This window comes from Mobula birostris, chromosome 16, assembly GCF_030028105.1.
Source record: "Mobula birostris isolate sMobBir1 chromosome 16, sMobBir1.hap1, whole genome shotgun sequence".
Classification (NCBI taxonomy): Eukaryota; Metazoa; Chordata; class Chondrichthyes; order Myliobatiformes; family Myliobatidae; genus Mobula; species Mobula birostris.
The window spans coordinates 24,131,995-24,149,222 of record NC_092385.1 but is presented as its reverse complement, the minus strand read 5'-3'; the positions used below and the strand labels follow the sequence as shown (position 1 = coordinate 24,149,222).

Below are 17,228 nucleotides of genomic sequence, written 5' to 3'. Positions count from 1 at the left end.
ACTGGCTATCCACTCTATCTATTCCTCTTATAATCTTGTACACCTCTATAATGTCTCCTCTCATCCTCCTTCTCTCCAAAGAGTAAAGCCCAAGCTCCCTTAATCTCTGACCATAATGCATACTCTCTAAACCAGGCAGCATCTTGGTAAGTCTCCTCTGTACCCTTTCCAATGCTTCCACATCCTTCTTATAGTGAGGCGACCAGAACTGGACAAAGTACTCCAAGTGTGGCCTAACCAGAGTTTTATAGAGCTGCATCATTACATCGCGACTCTTAAACTCTGTCCCTCGACTTATGAAAGCTAACACCCCATAAGCTTTCTTAACTACCCTATCCACCTGTGAGGCAACTTTCAGGGATCTGTGGACATGTACCCCCCAGATCCCTCTGCTCCTCCACACTACCAAGTATCCTGCCATTTACTTTGTACTCTGCCTTGGAGTTTGTCCTTCCAAAGTGTACCACCTCACACCTCTCCGGGTTGAACTCCATCTGCCACTTCTCAGCCCACTTCTGCATCCTATCAATGTTTCTCTGCAATCTTTGACAATCCTCTACACTATCTACAACACCACCAACCTTTGTGTCGTCTGCAAACTTGCCAACCCACCCTTCTACCCCCACATCCAGGTTGTTAGTAAAAATCATGAAAAGTAGAGGTACCAGAACAGATCCTTGTGGGACACCACTAGTCACAATCCTCCAATCTGAATGTATTCCCTCCACCACCACCCTCTGCCTTCTGCAGGCAAGCCAATTCTGAATCCATCTGGCCAAACTTCCCTGGATCCCATGCCTTCTGACTTTCTGAATAAGCCTACAGTGTGGAACCTTGTCAATTGCTTTCTAAAATCCATATAGATCACATCCACTGCACTACCCTCATCTATATGCCTGGTCACCACCTCAAAGAACTCTATCAGGCTTGTTAGACACGATCTGCCCTTCACAAAGCCATACTGACTGTCCCTGATCAGACCATGATTCTCTAAATGCCCAGAGATCCGACCTCTTAAGAATCTTTTCCAACAGCTTTCCCACCACAGACATAAGGCTCACTGGCTCACTGGTTTATAACTACCCGGACTATCCCTACTACCTTTTTTGAACAGGAGGACAAAATTCGCCTCCCTCCAATCCTCCAGTACCATTCCCATGGACAACGAGGACATAAAGATCCTAGCCAGAGGCTCAGCGATCTCTTCCCTCGCCTCGTGGAGCAGCCTGGGGAATATTCCGTCAGGCCCCGGGGACTTATCCATCCTATCGTATTTTAACAACTCCAACACCTCCTCTCCCTTAATATCGACATGCTCCAGAACATCAACCTCACTCATATTGTCCTCACCATCATCAAGTTCCCTCTCATTGCTGAATACCAAAGAGAAGTATTCACTGAGGACCTCGCTCACTTCCACAGCCTCCAGGCACATCTTCCCACCTTTATCGCTAATCGGTCCTACCTTCACTCCTGTCATCCTTTTTTTCTTCACATAATTGAAGAATGCCTTGGGGTTTTCCTTTACCCTACTCGCCAAATCCTTCTCATGCCCCCTTCTTGTTCTTCTCAGCCCCTTCTTAAGCTCCTTTCTTGCTTCCCTATATTCCTCAATAGACCCATTGATCCTTGCTTCCTAAACCTCATGTATGCTGCCTTCTTCCACCTGACTAGATTTTCCACCTCACTTGTCACCCATGGTTCCTTCACCCTACCATTCTGTATCTTCCTCACCGGGACAAATTTATCCCTAACATCCTGCAAGAGATCTCTAAACATCGACCACATGTCCAAAGTACATTTCCCTGCAAAAACGTCATCCCAATTCACACCCGCAAGTTCTAGCCTTATAGCCTCATAATTTGTTCTTCCCCTATTAAAAATTTTCCTGTCCTCTCTGATTCTATCCTTTTCTATGATGATGCTAAAGGCCAGGGAGTGGTGGTCACTGTCCCCCAGATGCTCACCCACTGAAAGATCTGTGACCTGACCTGGTTCATTATCTAGTACTAGATCTAGTATGGCATTCCCCGTAGTCGGCCTGACCACATACTTTCTTCTTGGTATGGCTTAATATTTGTTAACATGCTGACATGGTTTGTGCTTAATGGGTTTTCCCATTCTAAAACTTGCTGTTCTCTCTACTGTGAATGAAATTAATGTCTTTTATCAAAATCTGCCAATGCTGGAAAATTGGAAGTACTTCAGAAGCCTGAATTCCTGGGTTAAATGGTTAAAAGATCAATGCAACCCCCTCACTGGACTTGTATACAAACTTGGATTGTTAGCTAACTCTGCTAACAGCCATGTGACTGGTACCTTCCGGTAACTCAGTTCCCCAAGTTCAACAGCCTTCAGTTTAAGCAGGTGCTGCTGAACATCTTCAAACTCCACTGGAAGACCTTTCGGATTTGGGGGTGGGGGGGGGTGGTTAGTTTCCTCAGTCACTCTAGCTACTCTGCCAGGATGTAACATGACAGGTTTTGACTGGGTGCACCACACAGTTCCTTATTTATGCTCATCGTTCTTCTTAGGAGGAACTTGTACCTTCTCAAATGTAGCTCTGAACACCAGGTGAATGGACAAGCTCTTCAAGAAACTCTCTTCATTTCTCTCCTTGCATGCTCCCACGAGCCTTCTCACAATGGCAGCATTTATTCCCGCAAGAATAGAAGCTTCACCTTTTTCATCTGGATCTGGGCAGACCAACACTGGGGTATCAATAGTCTCAGTTACTCCAACATCTGGTTCCGAAAACTTAAGTTTCAACGACAAGTAACCATTGTACGAATACTAAGCCCCCAAATTTCAAAAGCACTGAATGGCATCAATGTTAAATGTGTCAAAACCGGTTGCAATAGGATCTCTAAAGTAAAGTAAAATAACTTGAGAACTTGTGTCAAGTACGGCTCTGGCATAAATACCTTCGTATTGTGGACTAACCAATCAGGAGGGATGGACGACGGGGTATAAATACCAACAGTCTAGACATGACTAGTCATCAATCCTGATGACAATGGCAGAGTTTGTCATTGAAATGTTGGTTAAATTCGAAACCTGTACCTGGCTGGAAGCCCGCAAAGAGTCAATTCGTCATATACACCAGGAAAGCACTAGATCCTTTTATTAACTAATATTTGTAATATCTTTTTATCTTGCTTCATAAGTCCCAGAGTAATCTACAGAAATGTTAGTAAATAAATATTGTTCACTTGGTTGTAAAAAGGAGATAGAGGTTTGTTTAAGAAGCCTCTCATACGAGGAAAGAGAAACACAGCAGGGGAGGTGCATATGGCACTCTTTCCAGAGCTTTAGACTAAGTCATTTGATGAGGGTCAACCATGGATATTGCTTCCTAGCTGTCTAGGTACACAAGCCAGGGCAGAACAGTAGGGAGAGCTAGTTGTTGCCCGTGTAACAAGCTCCCACTCCACACATTTGATGAACCCAAAGGAAACAGAAAAGACTGATGCTAGTGCCAAACTAATGTCCCAGGAGTTGCTTGTCTGCGTTGAACACAACGTAAGACTGCCTTAGGGACTCCAGCTACGGATTTTTCCCTCTGATTTACTCCCATAGCTTTCCTTGTGAGTGGGTATAGCCACAAGGCAGTGGAGGTTTGAGATCAGAGTTTTCCTTCTAGAAAAACTGCCAATCATGGCTGACAGGTCTCATCTGTCCAAATCAAATTGTTTTAAGGTCCCAGTAACCCACTTTGGCCCCTTCTCCTGTCAGTAGAAATGGTTCCCCCAGGCTTGGTAGCTAAGCCACACCCAAAGGCCAGGAGATGGACTTTGTTGTCAGAGGCTATTTGAGCCGCGCACCATTGGAAGCATTTAATTGGTAGTATGAGCTTATCTCCACTACCACCCCTGGCTATAACAACCTTGAGGAACCCAGGTCAACTAAGGCATGGCTATCAAGAGTAGAGTCAAAAAATTAATTTGAATACTCAAAGCTTTAGGTGGAGGTGGACACATAGATCCTGAGGGTTGCAGGATTGGCAAAGATTATTGAGGGCAAGAGCCCTAAAGGGAATTGAAAATCGGTGAGCATTTAAAATAGACAATATGTAACTGGGAGTCAGTGTAGACCAGTGATGCTTATAAATGATTTGATGCATGCTACGGCACATGGGCAATAGTTTCTTTATAACCTTAAGTTGGAACAAGGGAGATTGACCAGGAATGTGGTGGAACAATTGGTAGACATGGATTATTAAAGATATTTCATGTCATTCACATATTCCCTTGCTCAGTATTTCCACACTCCCAATTTGTCGTTTGCAGATTGGTTTATATATAGCTTTTCATATGTTCTATTGTATTTCTTTATTTTCTTGTAACTGCCTGCAAGAAAACAAATCTCAAGGTAATATGGTAACATACTCGCGTTTTGACAATGAATGTACTTTGACATGTTGCAAATCTGGTCATTTGGCAGGATAGAACTAATGATTAAAATGTCTATTCAAGCTGTCCCCAGGTTACAAGTGTCCATTTGATATTGATAGTTTCCATAATTAATTCAACACACTGACTTGTACATGAATTCATTCCTACTCAACATATTTTCTGCTTGAGCGCTGAAGAATCAGTTGTCATCTGCTATTGTAAATATTGGCTACTTGGTTGAGGTAGTGGAGAGTGACTAACAAGGCAGGAATTTTATGTGGGCTCAAAGGGATATGTTGAAATTCCTTGTTAGGATTATTGGTGAAGTTGTCAACACAGGTTGCATGCTCTGTTTGAATTTTGCTTTTTGTGAGACTTGGTTGCTTATATCTAATAACGTACATTTTTTCCCTTGTAGCTCAGAAAAGAATTGTTCAGGTATGTTCCTGCTCATTACGAAAACAAAATATTGTAAATATAACCAGAAAACTATCAAAGTAGTCATTAGACAGCTTTGTGAAAAGAGAAAATATGGTAGCATTTCAGACCAGTTATATTTGATTTTTGCAATGCTGTCAGCCTAAAATGTTAACTATTCCTTTCCAGAGACTTCCTGGCTTGCTTTTGATATTTGATTATTTCCTGGTTTTTGTCATGTACTTGAATTTTCAGTAGAAAACATCTGTAAAACTGTAGTACCACAGTAATAATGTTCTTTTTCTGTAATTGACTGATACCAAGGTGAGATCCGTGTTGAAAACCACAGAAATCTAATAAATCATTGAAGTATTCTCTGCTGTCCAAAGGAAACTTCAGAAATGTGCAAAAAAAAATCTTTCATTTCTGAAATGTTATATCGTTTTCGTCTTGGCTTTTAGTAATTGAATGTATAGCAGCATACAGTGGTATCATAAGGGCCATGTCAAATTTGTTAGGAAAGCAATTGGTTGCATCAGCCTTAGTGTAATTGATAAATTTTTCTGATTCTAACCATCCAATGTGTACAAAGTGAAAGAAAGGAACACAATAAAAAATTAATTTGATTATTTAATCTTCATTTTAATAGCATCTTAAGTTCCTTGTGCTCTAAGTTTTGACCTTCTCAACCCTAGTTTGAAAATCTAATTTGTTTCGTCATAGTCCACCTGAGCTGCCAGATTAAATCTCAGCAGGTTTGCTCTGATAAGCAGTTCAAAACCTCTATTCCATTGAAATAGATTCTAGGAAGAGGATGTTGGTTGAAATTCAAAAGTGAACACACACTTTTAATGAGCATTACATGCATTTTAAAATTGTGGGTCTCAGTTGTTCGAGCATGTTAAAAGCTCTGTGGTGTTCATTTTAATTATACACTGGATTCCGGTTAATTGGGACCAATACATTTTGGTCCAACTGAGCAGCTGCCCCAATTAGCTGAAGTTTCATGGAAATAGTTAAAAACTTTTTTTTTAAAAAGGCATCACCACCATTTAACTGAGTAACAAATCATGTATATGAATGAAATACAGAACAAACTAGAACACTAACACTACTATAGTACTGTAAAACTGTAGTTCCTAATTGTTATTGACAGAGGAATTCATCCACGGTGTATGCTACCCTGTTCTCTTGATTGACTGTGAACAGCGAAAAACAGTATAGGCACCTAGTGCAGATAATGGACTGGCTTCATACAATGCCTTCGATTGCACGCTCCAGATCCTCATTTGGATTGCAGTATTCAAGATGATTGTCGATACCTTCAAATTCTTTGTAGTTCCTAACTTGCTGTAGTAGTGAAATTGTCATTTTCACTCCAAGGCTGAATGCTTGAAACTGCAGAGAACAAAGCAGCTCTATATTAGCTTACTGCTTACTTCTAGCCAACTATCAGTGCCAAAAATCACTGCCTTTTGAACATAAATACACACAGCTGGCATTATTTTAAAAACTGATCGCTCTAAGCATGGTGTAGTGGGCACGCAAGTGCTCATGACTGACACTAGTTAGAAACAGGCAACAGTCTCCTGCCATAATTAAGTGACGTAGTGTTCCAAATGAAGGGATTCCTGGATATTTTCTCAGTTAATTTTTGTTCTTTAAGTGTTGTCCTAAATAAGTGGCTACCCTGATTAACCGATTGCTCGATTAACCAGAAGCCACTGTTTTGTGTATCTAATTTGTGATCTATAGATAAGCAATCATCCATATTTCCAATGTTTTCCTGGTACATTCATTCTAGGCCTATTTTCCATATTTTAGTTTTGAACTACTAAAATCAATTTGCTTCTTGTATGTGCTTCATTATTTAGGATGAGATACTAATTTTATAATCAGGTTTTTACATTTTCATAGTAACATAAATAGCCAAGAAAAGAGGTTCTGCTTTCAGATATGTGCATCTCTAAATATATAGTTTGATAGTTTCTTTAAGCTTATGAGTGGTCTATTTTTAACCAACCTTTGGGCATTTAGATTAGGTTAGCTTTATTTATCACAAGTACACTGAAAATACAGTGAAATGCGTCCTTCGCATCAAGACCAGCACATTCTGAGGATGTGCTGGGGGTAGCCCATGTGTGTTGCCATGCTTCTAGCACCGACATAGCACGCCCACACTTACTAGCCTTAACTTGTATGTCTTTGGAATGTGGGAGGAAACTGGATCACCCAGATGAAACCCACATGGTGATGGGGAGAACATAGAAGTTCCTTACAGACAGTGGTAGAATTGAACTCTCATTGCTGGTATTTCTTCTGAACATTACTATCATCCTGATCTGGGGATACTATAAACTTGGGATATGTGGGTTACCAATTATTCAGTGCAAATGCATTGTCTCTGTGATTAACAAAACTACAGGTATATCATCTATTTAATTTTAGTTTCCTACCTGAACACTTGAATTAAAAGTTGTTTCTCTTTAGAGAAGTCTTACTACACCATCTGGAAAGGACAACTTATGAACAAAGGGAGGTTTCTGTGCTTTGGTTCTTTACAGTCAGCTACCCAACCGTTTCAACCATTCAAATTGTAAGTACTTATTTATCTATGCTTTATGGCTTGATTGATGAACAGGGGAGAACTGTGCAAATTAGTGTTGAGAATGACTGTGGCATAGTGAAGTCTAGCAATTTTCTGTTGCTGGAATGTGATGGTACTTCAATTTGTACTTTTCTGAATCTGAAATCTTTCAAGTAGTGAAAAGCAATTTTAAAAAATGGGTGAAGGCTAAAATATATCCTAATGCTTGAATTCTGAGTGGAAAATTTGGTGCTATAGTTGTCAAATGTTCATTAATTTGACAAAGTATAGTATATCTCGGTAGCATTTGGAGCGCCACAGTAATGTAACATTTAGCATGTCACTATTATAGCTCAGGGCATTGGAGTTCAATTCCAGCATCCTCCATAAGAAAGATTGTGCGTTCTTTCCACATACACGTAGGTTTCCTTTGGGTCCTGTGATTAGACTAGGGTTAAATCGGGGGCTGCGGGTAGCTTGGTAGGCCGGAAGGGTCTGTTCCTTGCTGTAGCTCTTTAAATAAACAAATCAACCAGCCAGTCAGCCAGAAATAGTACCTGATCATACTGTTGTGCAGGGTATGTAGTTTTGGTTTCTGTGTATAGATCTCCTTCCAACCATTAAGAGTAAAACTAAATATTGCATGAAATGCTCAAATATCAGTCAGACATCTTTAGTAAAATTCAAGATTATTTAATGTAATTTCTAGTACGCACATGTAAAACACAATTGTTACTCTGGATCTGATGGACCACAAAACCCCCCCACTAAGATAAAGAATACAATAAAACATAAATACTGTACGTACAATAGCTACTTGTACATAAATTGGTTGCATGTACATGCTAGGTACAGGAGTGTTTGTACGTTAGATGACTGGCAAGAAATAATAAAGTAATGGTGGTGGAGTGAGTTATTGGATGAAGATGTTGATCAGCTTATTGCTGGGAGAAAGTAGATGTTTTGGGGTTTAGTGTCCTGGCATGGATGCAACGCAGGCTGGAAGATTGTGGCCCAAATTTTGTACCTTCCATCCTTGGATCAAAGATTAGGAAGAAATGTATTTCATCACATTTAAATGTCACAGTTGATTCATCATCATCTGTTATTGACCATGCTGTGTGTATAAAAAAGCATTTCTTGACTTGCATGAATCAACTTTGGGTGAATCTAGCTCCAACTTTATAATTCGCTTACCAATCCAAGACTCTCTTACACGTGGAAATTATTCTTTCATTGACTTTAAGTTCCAGGTCTACAGCCTGAGTTGAGATCTACCCTAATTTAATCTTTGAACTCACTCCAGATATTATTTTGGCAAAGAGCCTTGGCCCGAAACATCGACTGTACTTTTTCCCATAGATGCTGCCTGGCCTGCTGAGTTCCTTCAGCATTCTGTATGTGTTGCTTGGATTTCCAGCATCTGTAGATTTTCTCTTGTTTGTGTTAAGACTGGTATATCCTCAGAGAAACAGGGTGTAATTAAGAATTTGCATTTGCTAAATATGCCAACTCTTTTTTGGCATTTTCTGCATACCTCAACATTTTTAGCCATGTTTGTGTACTCTTTTTGACTTCAGCTGTTTTGTTGGTAGACATGGATATTCATTCCCTTTTATTAATAGCTGTCAATCTGTTCTTACATTCTCTTTAATTGTTTAAAAAATAAGATTTTAATTCTTACATTCATTATTTTCTGCTCTATTATACATTGTGCACTTGTCATAAGTCTTGCTGGGTCACTGTCAACTAAACCCCTCACACCTGAATTAAAATGGTCTTGCATTTACTCATTTTGGTAACCGTGCTTGGATTTAAATTGAGATAACCTGATCCACTATGCTATTTAAGCAGAGTGAAGTGTAAATTAAATCTTTGTGCCCAGGTGGAAGTTGCACTTAAGGACTGGTCTCCTGCAGCTTCATGTTCCTAGAGTGTATACACTCAGTGGCCACTTCACTGGGTTCAGAGTGGAACCTGATGTGGTCTTCTGCTGCTGTAGCCCATACATTTCAAGGTTCAACATGTGTTCAGAGATGCTCTTCTGCACAACACTGTTGTAATGTGTGGTTATTTGAATTGCTGTTACCTTCTGTCAGCTTGGACCATTCTCCTCTGCCCTCTCTCATTAACAAGGAATTTTTATCCACAGAACTGCCACTCACTGGATATTAATTGTTCATACCGTTCTCTGTAAACTTGTATAGAAACTGTTGTGCACAAAAATCCCAGGATATCGGCAATTTCTGAGATACTCAAACCACCTTGTCTGGCACCAGCAATCATTCCACGGTCAAGGTCAATTAGATCGGATTTCTTCCCCATTGTGATGTTTGGTCTGAACACCAACTGAACCTCTTGACCATGTCTGCGTGCTTTGATAAATTGAGTTGGTGCCACATGATTGGCTGATTAGATATTTGCACCTGTACTTAATAAAGTGGCCACTAAATGTATGCGCTTTGAATGTTTAATATTTCCCTTTCGGGAAGAGTTAAAGTCCTGCATTCATCCTTGGCTCCAGCTTTTCAAAGATGTGAAGCTCTAACTTTACTCTAATTCCCCCTGGAGATGCTTTATTGTTCTTTTGCAGAATTCATGGAATAAGGTTGTCATAATCACAAAATTACTCAAATGCAGTAATCCAAGTATGTGTTGCCAATCGTAAAGAAGCCACCTACTTATACTCCTACTAACAACACCCACGTTTTCTGTGAGCAGTGCAAAATATACTTGTGACACTTAAATCGTATGGGTTCCCTGGTACTGATAACAGTTTGTTAACCTTCACAAAGGCAGTTTCGTTGGCTAGATGAAATTTGATTGCCCCTTGGTGGTGGTCTGCCTGAGGCACAGACTATTTCATTTTCTGGAATTTCACTGAATTCAGGTGAAGGCTGCATCCATGGCTCTGGAATGCTGTTGATGTCTTTTATAGAATCGAATTGTGTGGTTCTTTGCTCCTTGGCCATGACTCCTTTGCAATTAATATTTAAGAATACATGTCCACAATCCCCTATCCGAAATCCTTGGGGCCAGTTGCATTTTGGAATTCAGAATTTTTCGGATTTCAGAAAATTGATAATCAGTGCAGGTGGACTTTAGGACCCGGGGGAAGCTCCAGACCTACACACATGCTCCCATATACTTTAAATCATTTCTAGATTACTTATAATACCTAATACAATGTAAATGCCATGTAAATAGTTGTTATAATATATTGTTTAGGGAATAATGTCAAGAAAAAAAGTCTGTACGTGCTCAAACAGCGAGTGCTGGGGAGAGAATTTCCGGGTTTCCCGATCCGCGCTCTTTTACAACTACTGTTACAGTTTATTTATAGAGTAATATACTGATAAATGAAATAGTGGGATAATTATAGACCATAAATACACTAATACATTTTATTTCCAATGAAAACATTCAATAAAACAAAAATATACAGCTTCAAACGAACCGAATCAAACACATGGTAAATGACTTATTGGAATAAATGTAGAACGTAAATACTCTAGGACATATACAGGTTCAAACTAAGCTAAATACGTACAGGTACCTGATGGGACAGGAACAGGATTCTCAAGTTATGAAGCAGCACTACGACAGATGGCATTTTCAAAGACTTCAAGTGTCATCTGTCTCATTAATATAGGTTTATGTCTAAGCAATCTCAGCGAACAGCAAATGCATGTGTAACCAGTACGAGCGCTGAGCCGCAACTGACGCCTGGCGGTCTCTGCTAGTGCTGCCACGTCACACCTGAGTGATGTCAGTTGTTGGCGCGCGAAACAAGCCTTGTTACGACACACTCTACACCCCACGAAAAAGACTTTGATTTTCGGAGCTTTTTGGGTAAGGGATTGTGGACCTGTATTATCTTGTTTTACAAGTCAACATTCAATTGTTACAAGAGACAAAAAGTGTAATCATAAGTTTATAATAAATATTTAAACTATTCTCAACTGGAGGCTTCCCAGTTTATTTACAGACCTTGTCTTCTGTTTCATTTCTTTCTTTAGTCACCCATTGCATTGAATGCAGGAAAGATGTGTCCATACTGTATTTAAACTCTTTCTGAAGGGGTTTTATTGTTTACATAGTGTTCTGCCCATCTTTGATTCCAATAAGCCAATCGATCAATTTTAAAAGTGTTGAAGCTGACTCTAAGCAACAAACACAAAATGCTGGTAGAATGCAGCAGGCCAGACAGCATCCATAGGAAGAAGCACAGTCGACGTTTCGGGCAGAGACCCTTCATCAAGACTAACTGAAAGAAGAGATAGTAAGAGATTTGAGAGGGGCAGGGGGAGATCCGAAATGATAGGAGAAAACAGGAGGGGGAGGGATAAAGCTAAGAGCTGGAAAGTTGATCGGCAAAAGGGATACAAGGCTGGAGAAGGGAGAGGATCATGGGACGGGAGGCCTAGGGAGAAAGAAAGGGAGAGGGGAGCACCAGAGGAAGATGGAGAGCAGGTAAGGAGTTATAGTGAGAGGGACAGAGGGGGGAAAAAGAGAGAGAGGGGAAAAATAATAAGGGATGGGGTAAGAAGGGGATGGGGGGCATTAATGGAAATTAGAGAAGTCAATGTTCATGCCGTCAGGTTGGAGGCTGCCCAGACGGAATACAAGGTGTTGTCCCTCCAACCTGAGTGTGGCTTCATCTTGACAGTAGAGGAGGCCGTAGATAAACATCAGAATGGGAATGGGACGTGGAATTAATATGTGTGGCCACTGGAAGATCCTGCTTTCTCTGGCGGACAGAGCGTCTCCAATCTAATTGAATATTTACATGTTTGATTGCACCTTGTCCTTTCCCAAACTATTCTTGGCTTGATTTTTAAGTCATGTATGTTTTAACAACAATTTTATTTTCAATGTATTGGTGGCAAGCTGGGATATTTGACTGGGATCACAGCAAGTTGTTACAGTACTTCAATCATCTCTTTCAAAGAAAGCTGCAGTTAAAGGAAACGCAATGCACCCTCTGATGGAAGTTATAGAAAGTTCTCTCAATAAAAGCGGAATATTTTCTCCAGAGAATTGCAGTAAGGGAAAGCTAGCTGCTACAGGATTGATCATGATTGTTGACCTTAGTTATTTTAATAGTAGTGTGATCACCTGAAGAATTACTGGAGAATTATGTCATCAGTGAACCACAATATTGAATGCAGTATTGTAGTTCATTGTTATTAATGTATGGTTAAATACTACCTTTTGGTCTCAGTTGTTTAAATGGAATGCATGTCTGTCTTTGGTTGAATTTGCAGATCTTATTTAATCAACCCTTTATCCTTTAGGCCTGAGAAACTTGACATCGATATGATTATGAGTGTTGATTGCTTGAAAAATAAAATTCCAGTGACCGTATTCCAAAAAGCAACTTTCTCTGGGATTCGAGAAGGTGAGAACTTGGTTAAATTTGTGGTGAACTTTTTTGATCGGAGTTCTCCCTCTTGCCTTTTGAAGACAACTGTCATTAAGTAAATAACGTTAGCAATTCAGCTGTGATTCAGCTAATCATCCCCAGATCTGTGATTTTATGTAATTGGAGAGTGAGGAAACTTTTAGTTAATGTCTGGCTTTTACTTTGCCCCTTGTATTAGTTCGTTTCCATATGTTAACTAATTTTTGTGACCAGAGTGGAAAATCTGCTAAATTGCCTTTATGTATGCTTTTCCTTTATCACTTCTTTTTGGTAACTACTTGCTTCCTTTGACAATAATTGACTTGTAAAAATTTTTTTACAGCTAGAAATGAGCTTCTTTACTTGCGTCTTAAAATATCAAGCTACCAGATACTGTTAAATAATGATCAGCATCAATTTACTTTTTTCCCCAGTACTGAAGAATGGAATGTATTATAGCTTATATGAACTTGTGGAACAAAGCAAAACGGGAAGGAATTTGGAGCCTCTGCTTAATAAACTAGAAGAGGATAAATTAGTGAGTTAATCCATTCAGTGAATGTATAATATATTGAAAACACATAGTTAAAATCATTTGACTAAGCTCATTTTAATTAGATAATTAATTTCAACCATGACTGCTTTTTGGTATTAAAGCTAAGAAAATTTTTTATTCTGGTGTTGAACTTTAATGCTGAGGCTGTCACAATTGTCCCAATGTTATTTTCTACATCCTATTTATATTTTTGTGATCATTTTAGACTTAATATCTTTAACCATAGGTTTTTATAAAACCCTTGGATGATCGTGGATTTCTGATTTTATTTTCTCCCTCAGAGATGGTGGATAATGGTAAGCAATTGCTTAGTATTATATGGAACGATGTTATAGTTTTTGTATTTAGGAAACTTAGAATTTTAGTACATTCATAACTCCTATTTTGAATGTATTTTTGTTTAAAACAGGACCTCAAAACTCGAAGCCCAAATGTCTTCAAGCACTATTTTTATTTCCAGAGTCACGAATGAATGGTGTTGGTAAGTTAAATCATTAAATTCAAATAAGTCCAGAAGTAATTTGCTGAAAATAAGTCTCAGTAAGTGCAAGAGATGCTTGTAAATCGTGGCATTTAATTAATATCATAGATGATATTTGTCTTTACATTTATTTTTTCAATTTATTCTGTACCTTAATATTTAATATATGCACTTCAGTTTATTTATGTAATCCGTCAGTAGATTTTAACCCTTAAGTTATTATGTGTTATGTATATTAGAGTGCTTTACACCATGGTTTGGAGAAATGCCTTGTTTGATGGTATACATGTATGTAGTTAGATGGCAATAAACTTGATTTGACTTTTACCATCTTGTTACAGAGTAGCTGGAGGATCTAAAAATGGCAGTTTTACATAGAAACATAGAAAATAGGTGCAGGAGTAGGCCATTCGGCCCTTCGAGCCTGCACCGCCATTCATTATGATCATGGCTGATCATCCAACTCAGAACCCCGCCCCAGCCTTCCCTCCATAGCCCCTGACCCCCATAGCCACAAGGGCCATATCTAACTCCCTCTTAAATATAGCCAATGAACTGGCCTCAACTGTTTCCTGTGGCAGAGAATTCCACAGATTCACCACTCTGTGTGAAGAAGTTTTTCCTAATCTCAGTCCTAAAAGGCTTCCCCTCTATCCTCAAACTGTGGCCCATTTTGGGCCAGAAGTGGAAATAGTTTTTGTAATAATGAGTATTCAGATCCTTGACATGCTCTTGTTTTAATTGAATTAATTCCATCTAACACTGAATGAGAAGCAATATTTCTAATCTTAATCTAGAATCAAAACGACTGCAGATACTGAAAGTCTGAAATAAAAATAGATAATGCTGCATGTACCTTGCAGGATGTGGAACATCTGTTGAGAGAAATGAGAGTTAATGTTTCAGGTCAATCAAAACAATGAAACATTGGGAGTCAAACACATTTTAAATTGCAGAGGACAAGAAAGGTTAGAGTGGATACCAGAGAAAGTAAATAATAGAATTGGTAGGGATACCTGCTGAAAGAGGGTGAGGAAAGTTTGTTGAAGCTTCTGCCTGGAAGAGATGAATGAAAACAGACGAAATGTGCTGGAGCTATGACATACAAAGCATTGCAGATGCCAGAAACCTGACCAAGAGTGTTGGAAAACCTCATCTGATCAGGCAGCTCAGTGGGGAGAGGATAACTGGGTTAATGTAGAATTAGATCATTCAACAAAGCTAGTGAGTTCTGATAAAAGTTGATAAAACCTAGTTAACTGAAATTGTCATGTCCTGAGGACTGCTGTGTTGGCAAGTGCATAGCTGCTTTTCAGAACATCTCCATTCACTGTAAAGATGACTCAAATAATCTAGTTGATTTTTTTGCTTTAATTCTTTTCCCTGCTCCAATTTTAACCTTTGGCCTCCTACACTAACACAGCTTGACAGTTGCTCCGGGTAGACACTCAACATTGATTTGAACAGTTTCACATTATCATTCTTTAAATTTTGTTTCCAAGAACTAATACTTCAATTCTGTTATTTTCTCTGAATAAATACTGTCTGATCTGGTGAATATTTTCAGCAATTTTTTAAATCACATTTCTAGCAACTGTATTGTTTTATAAACATAAGAAAACCTGCAGATGCTGGAAATCCAATGCAGTACACGCAAAATTCTGGAGGAACTTAGCAGGCCAGGCAGCATCTATGGAAAAGGGTAATCAGTCGATGTTTTGAGCTGAGTCCCTTCATCAGGTCTGGAAAGGAAAGGGGAAGGAATCAGAGTACAAATGTGGGTAGAGGGGAGGAAAAAGTACAGGGTGGTAGGTGATAGGCAGAATGGGGAGGGGTGGTGAAGAGCTGGGAAGTTGATGGTGAAAGAGATCAAGGGTTGGAGAAGGGGGTCTCTGATAGAGAGCAGAAGACCATGGAAGAAAGAAGGGGGAGGAGCACCAGGGAGAGGTAATAGACAGGTAAGGAGAAGAGGTGAGAAGGAAAGAGGAATGGGGAATGGTGAAGGTGGGGGGAAGGAAGTAATTACCAGAAGCTCAAGAAATCGATGTACATTCCATCAGGTTGGAGGCGACCCAGTTGGAATATAAGGTGTTGATCCTCCAACCTAAGTGTGGCCTCATCGTGACAGTAGAAGAGGCCATGGATTGTAATGTCAGCATGGGAAGTGGAATTAAAATGGTTGGCCACTGGGAAATCCCAGTTTGTGTGGCAGAAGGAACAAAGGTCCTTGTGGAAGCGGTCTTTCAGTCTGCGTTGGGTCTCACAGGAGGCCACACCGGGAGCATTGGATACAGTAGATGACCCCAACACATTTGTAGGTGAAGTGTCACCTCACCTGGAAGGACTGTTTGAGGGCCAATTTGTAGTGAGAGAGGTGGTGTAGGGGCCAGTGTGGCACTTGTTCCACTTGCAAGGATAGGTAACAGGTAGGAAATCAGTGCAGAGGGATGAGTGGATGAGTAGCGTAGGAAGTGATCCTTGTGGAGGATGGGGGGAAGATGTGCTTGGTGTGTGGCGCGTGGCCAAATGGTTAGGGTGTTGGACTAGCGATCTGAAGGTCGTGGGTTCGAACCTCGGCCAGGGCAGCATGTGTGTCCTAGAGCAAGGCACTTAACCACACAATGCTCCAGTCTACCCAGCTGAGAATGGGTACTGGCAAAAATGCTGGGGGTTAACCTTGCGATAGACTGGCATCCTATCTGGTGGGGGAGGGACTTATACTCTCAGTCGCTTCACACCACGGAAACCGGCATAAGCACCGGCCTGATGGGCCACAAGGCTCGTGACAGACTTTAATGTGCTTGGTGGATCCTGTTGGAGATGGTGGAAGTTGTGGAGAATTATGTACCAGTGGAGTGGTAGGTGAGGACAAGTGGAAGCCTATCCCTGGTGTGATGGCAGGATTAATGGAGAAAGGGCAAACCCTTTATCTGAAGGAGGACATCTCAGTTGTTCTGGAATGATGAACCTCATCCTGAGAGCAGATGCTGCGGAAGCTAAGGAACTGAGAGAAGTGAGTTGCTTTTTTTTTTACAGGGTACAGGGTGGGAAGAGGAATAGTCCAGATAGCTGTGAAAATCAGTGGGTTTATGAAAGATATCAGTAGATAGACTGTCTCCTGAGATGGAGACCGAGAGATTGAGAAAGTGCAGTGAGCATTGTTTTATATCTCACATTACTAGTATTTTGTTTTTGCTCTGTCCGCTTCTTTCATTTTCTTCTCTTTAAATTTTCAGACAAATAAGCTTGAATATCAAGCTTTTGTCACTCACTGAGACAGCACCACCACTGCCTTTTATTCTCTCTGGAGACGCTTGTGGTAGAGTGGAAACCATTGATTCCTTCGAGCCTTTATGCCATTTCTGCAACTTAAAACCTACTGGATTTTT

The 17,228-nt window shown here is 40.1% G+C and overlaps 1 protein-coding gene across 2 annotated transcripts in view; it reads left to right on the top strand.

The window, feature by feature from the left end:
* tasora (transcription activation suppressor a) overlaps window positions 1-17,228 on the top strand; it is a 57,748-nt gene that overhangs the window by 14,955 nt on the left and 25,565 nt on the right. For both annotated transcript variants that reach the window (XM_072280414.1, XM_072280415.1), the window contains exons 8-13: window positions 4,813-4,832; window positions 7,302-7,407; window positions 12,696-12,799; window positions 13,237-13,340; window positions 13,585-13,654; window positions 13,768-13,839. In XM_072280414.1, the coding sequence (XP_072136515.1) occupies window positions 4,813-4,832; window positions 7,302-7,407; window positions 12,696-12,799; window positions 13,237-13,340; window positions 13,585-13,654; window positions 13,768-13,839 (476 nt within the window). The remainder of the gene's footprint in view (window positions 1-4,812; window positions 4,833-7,301; window positions 7,408-12,695; window positions 12,800-13,236; window positions 13,341-13,584; window positions 13,655-13,767; window positions 13,840-17,228) is intronic.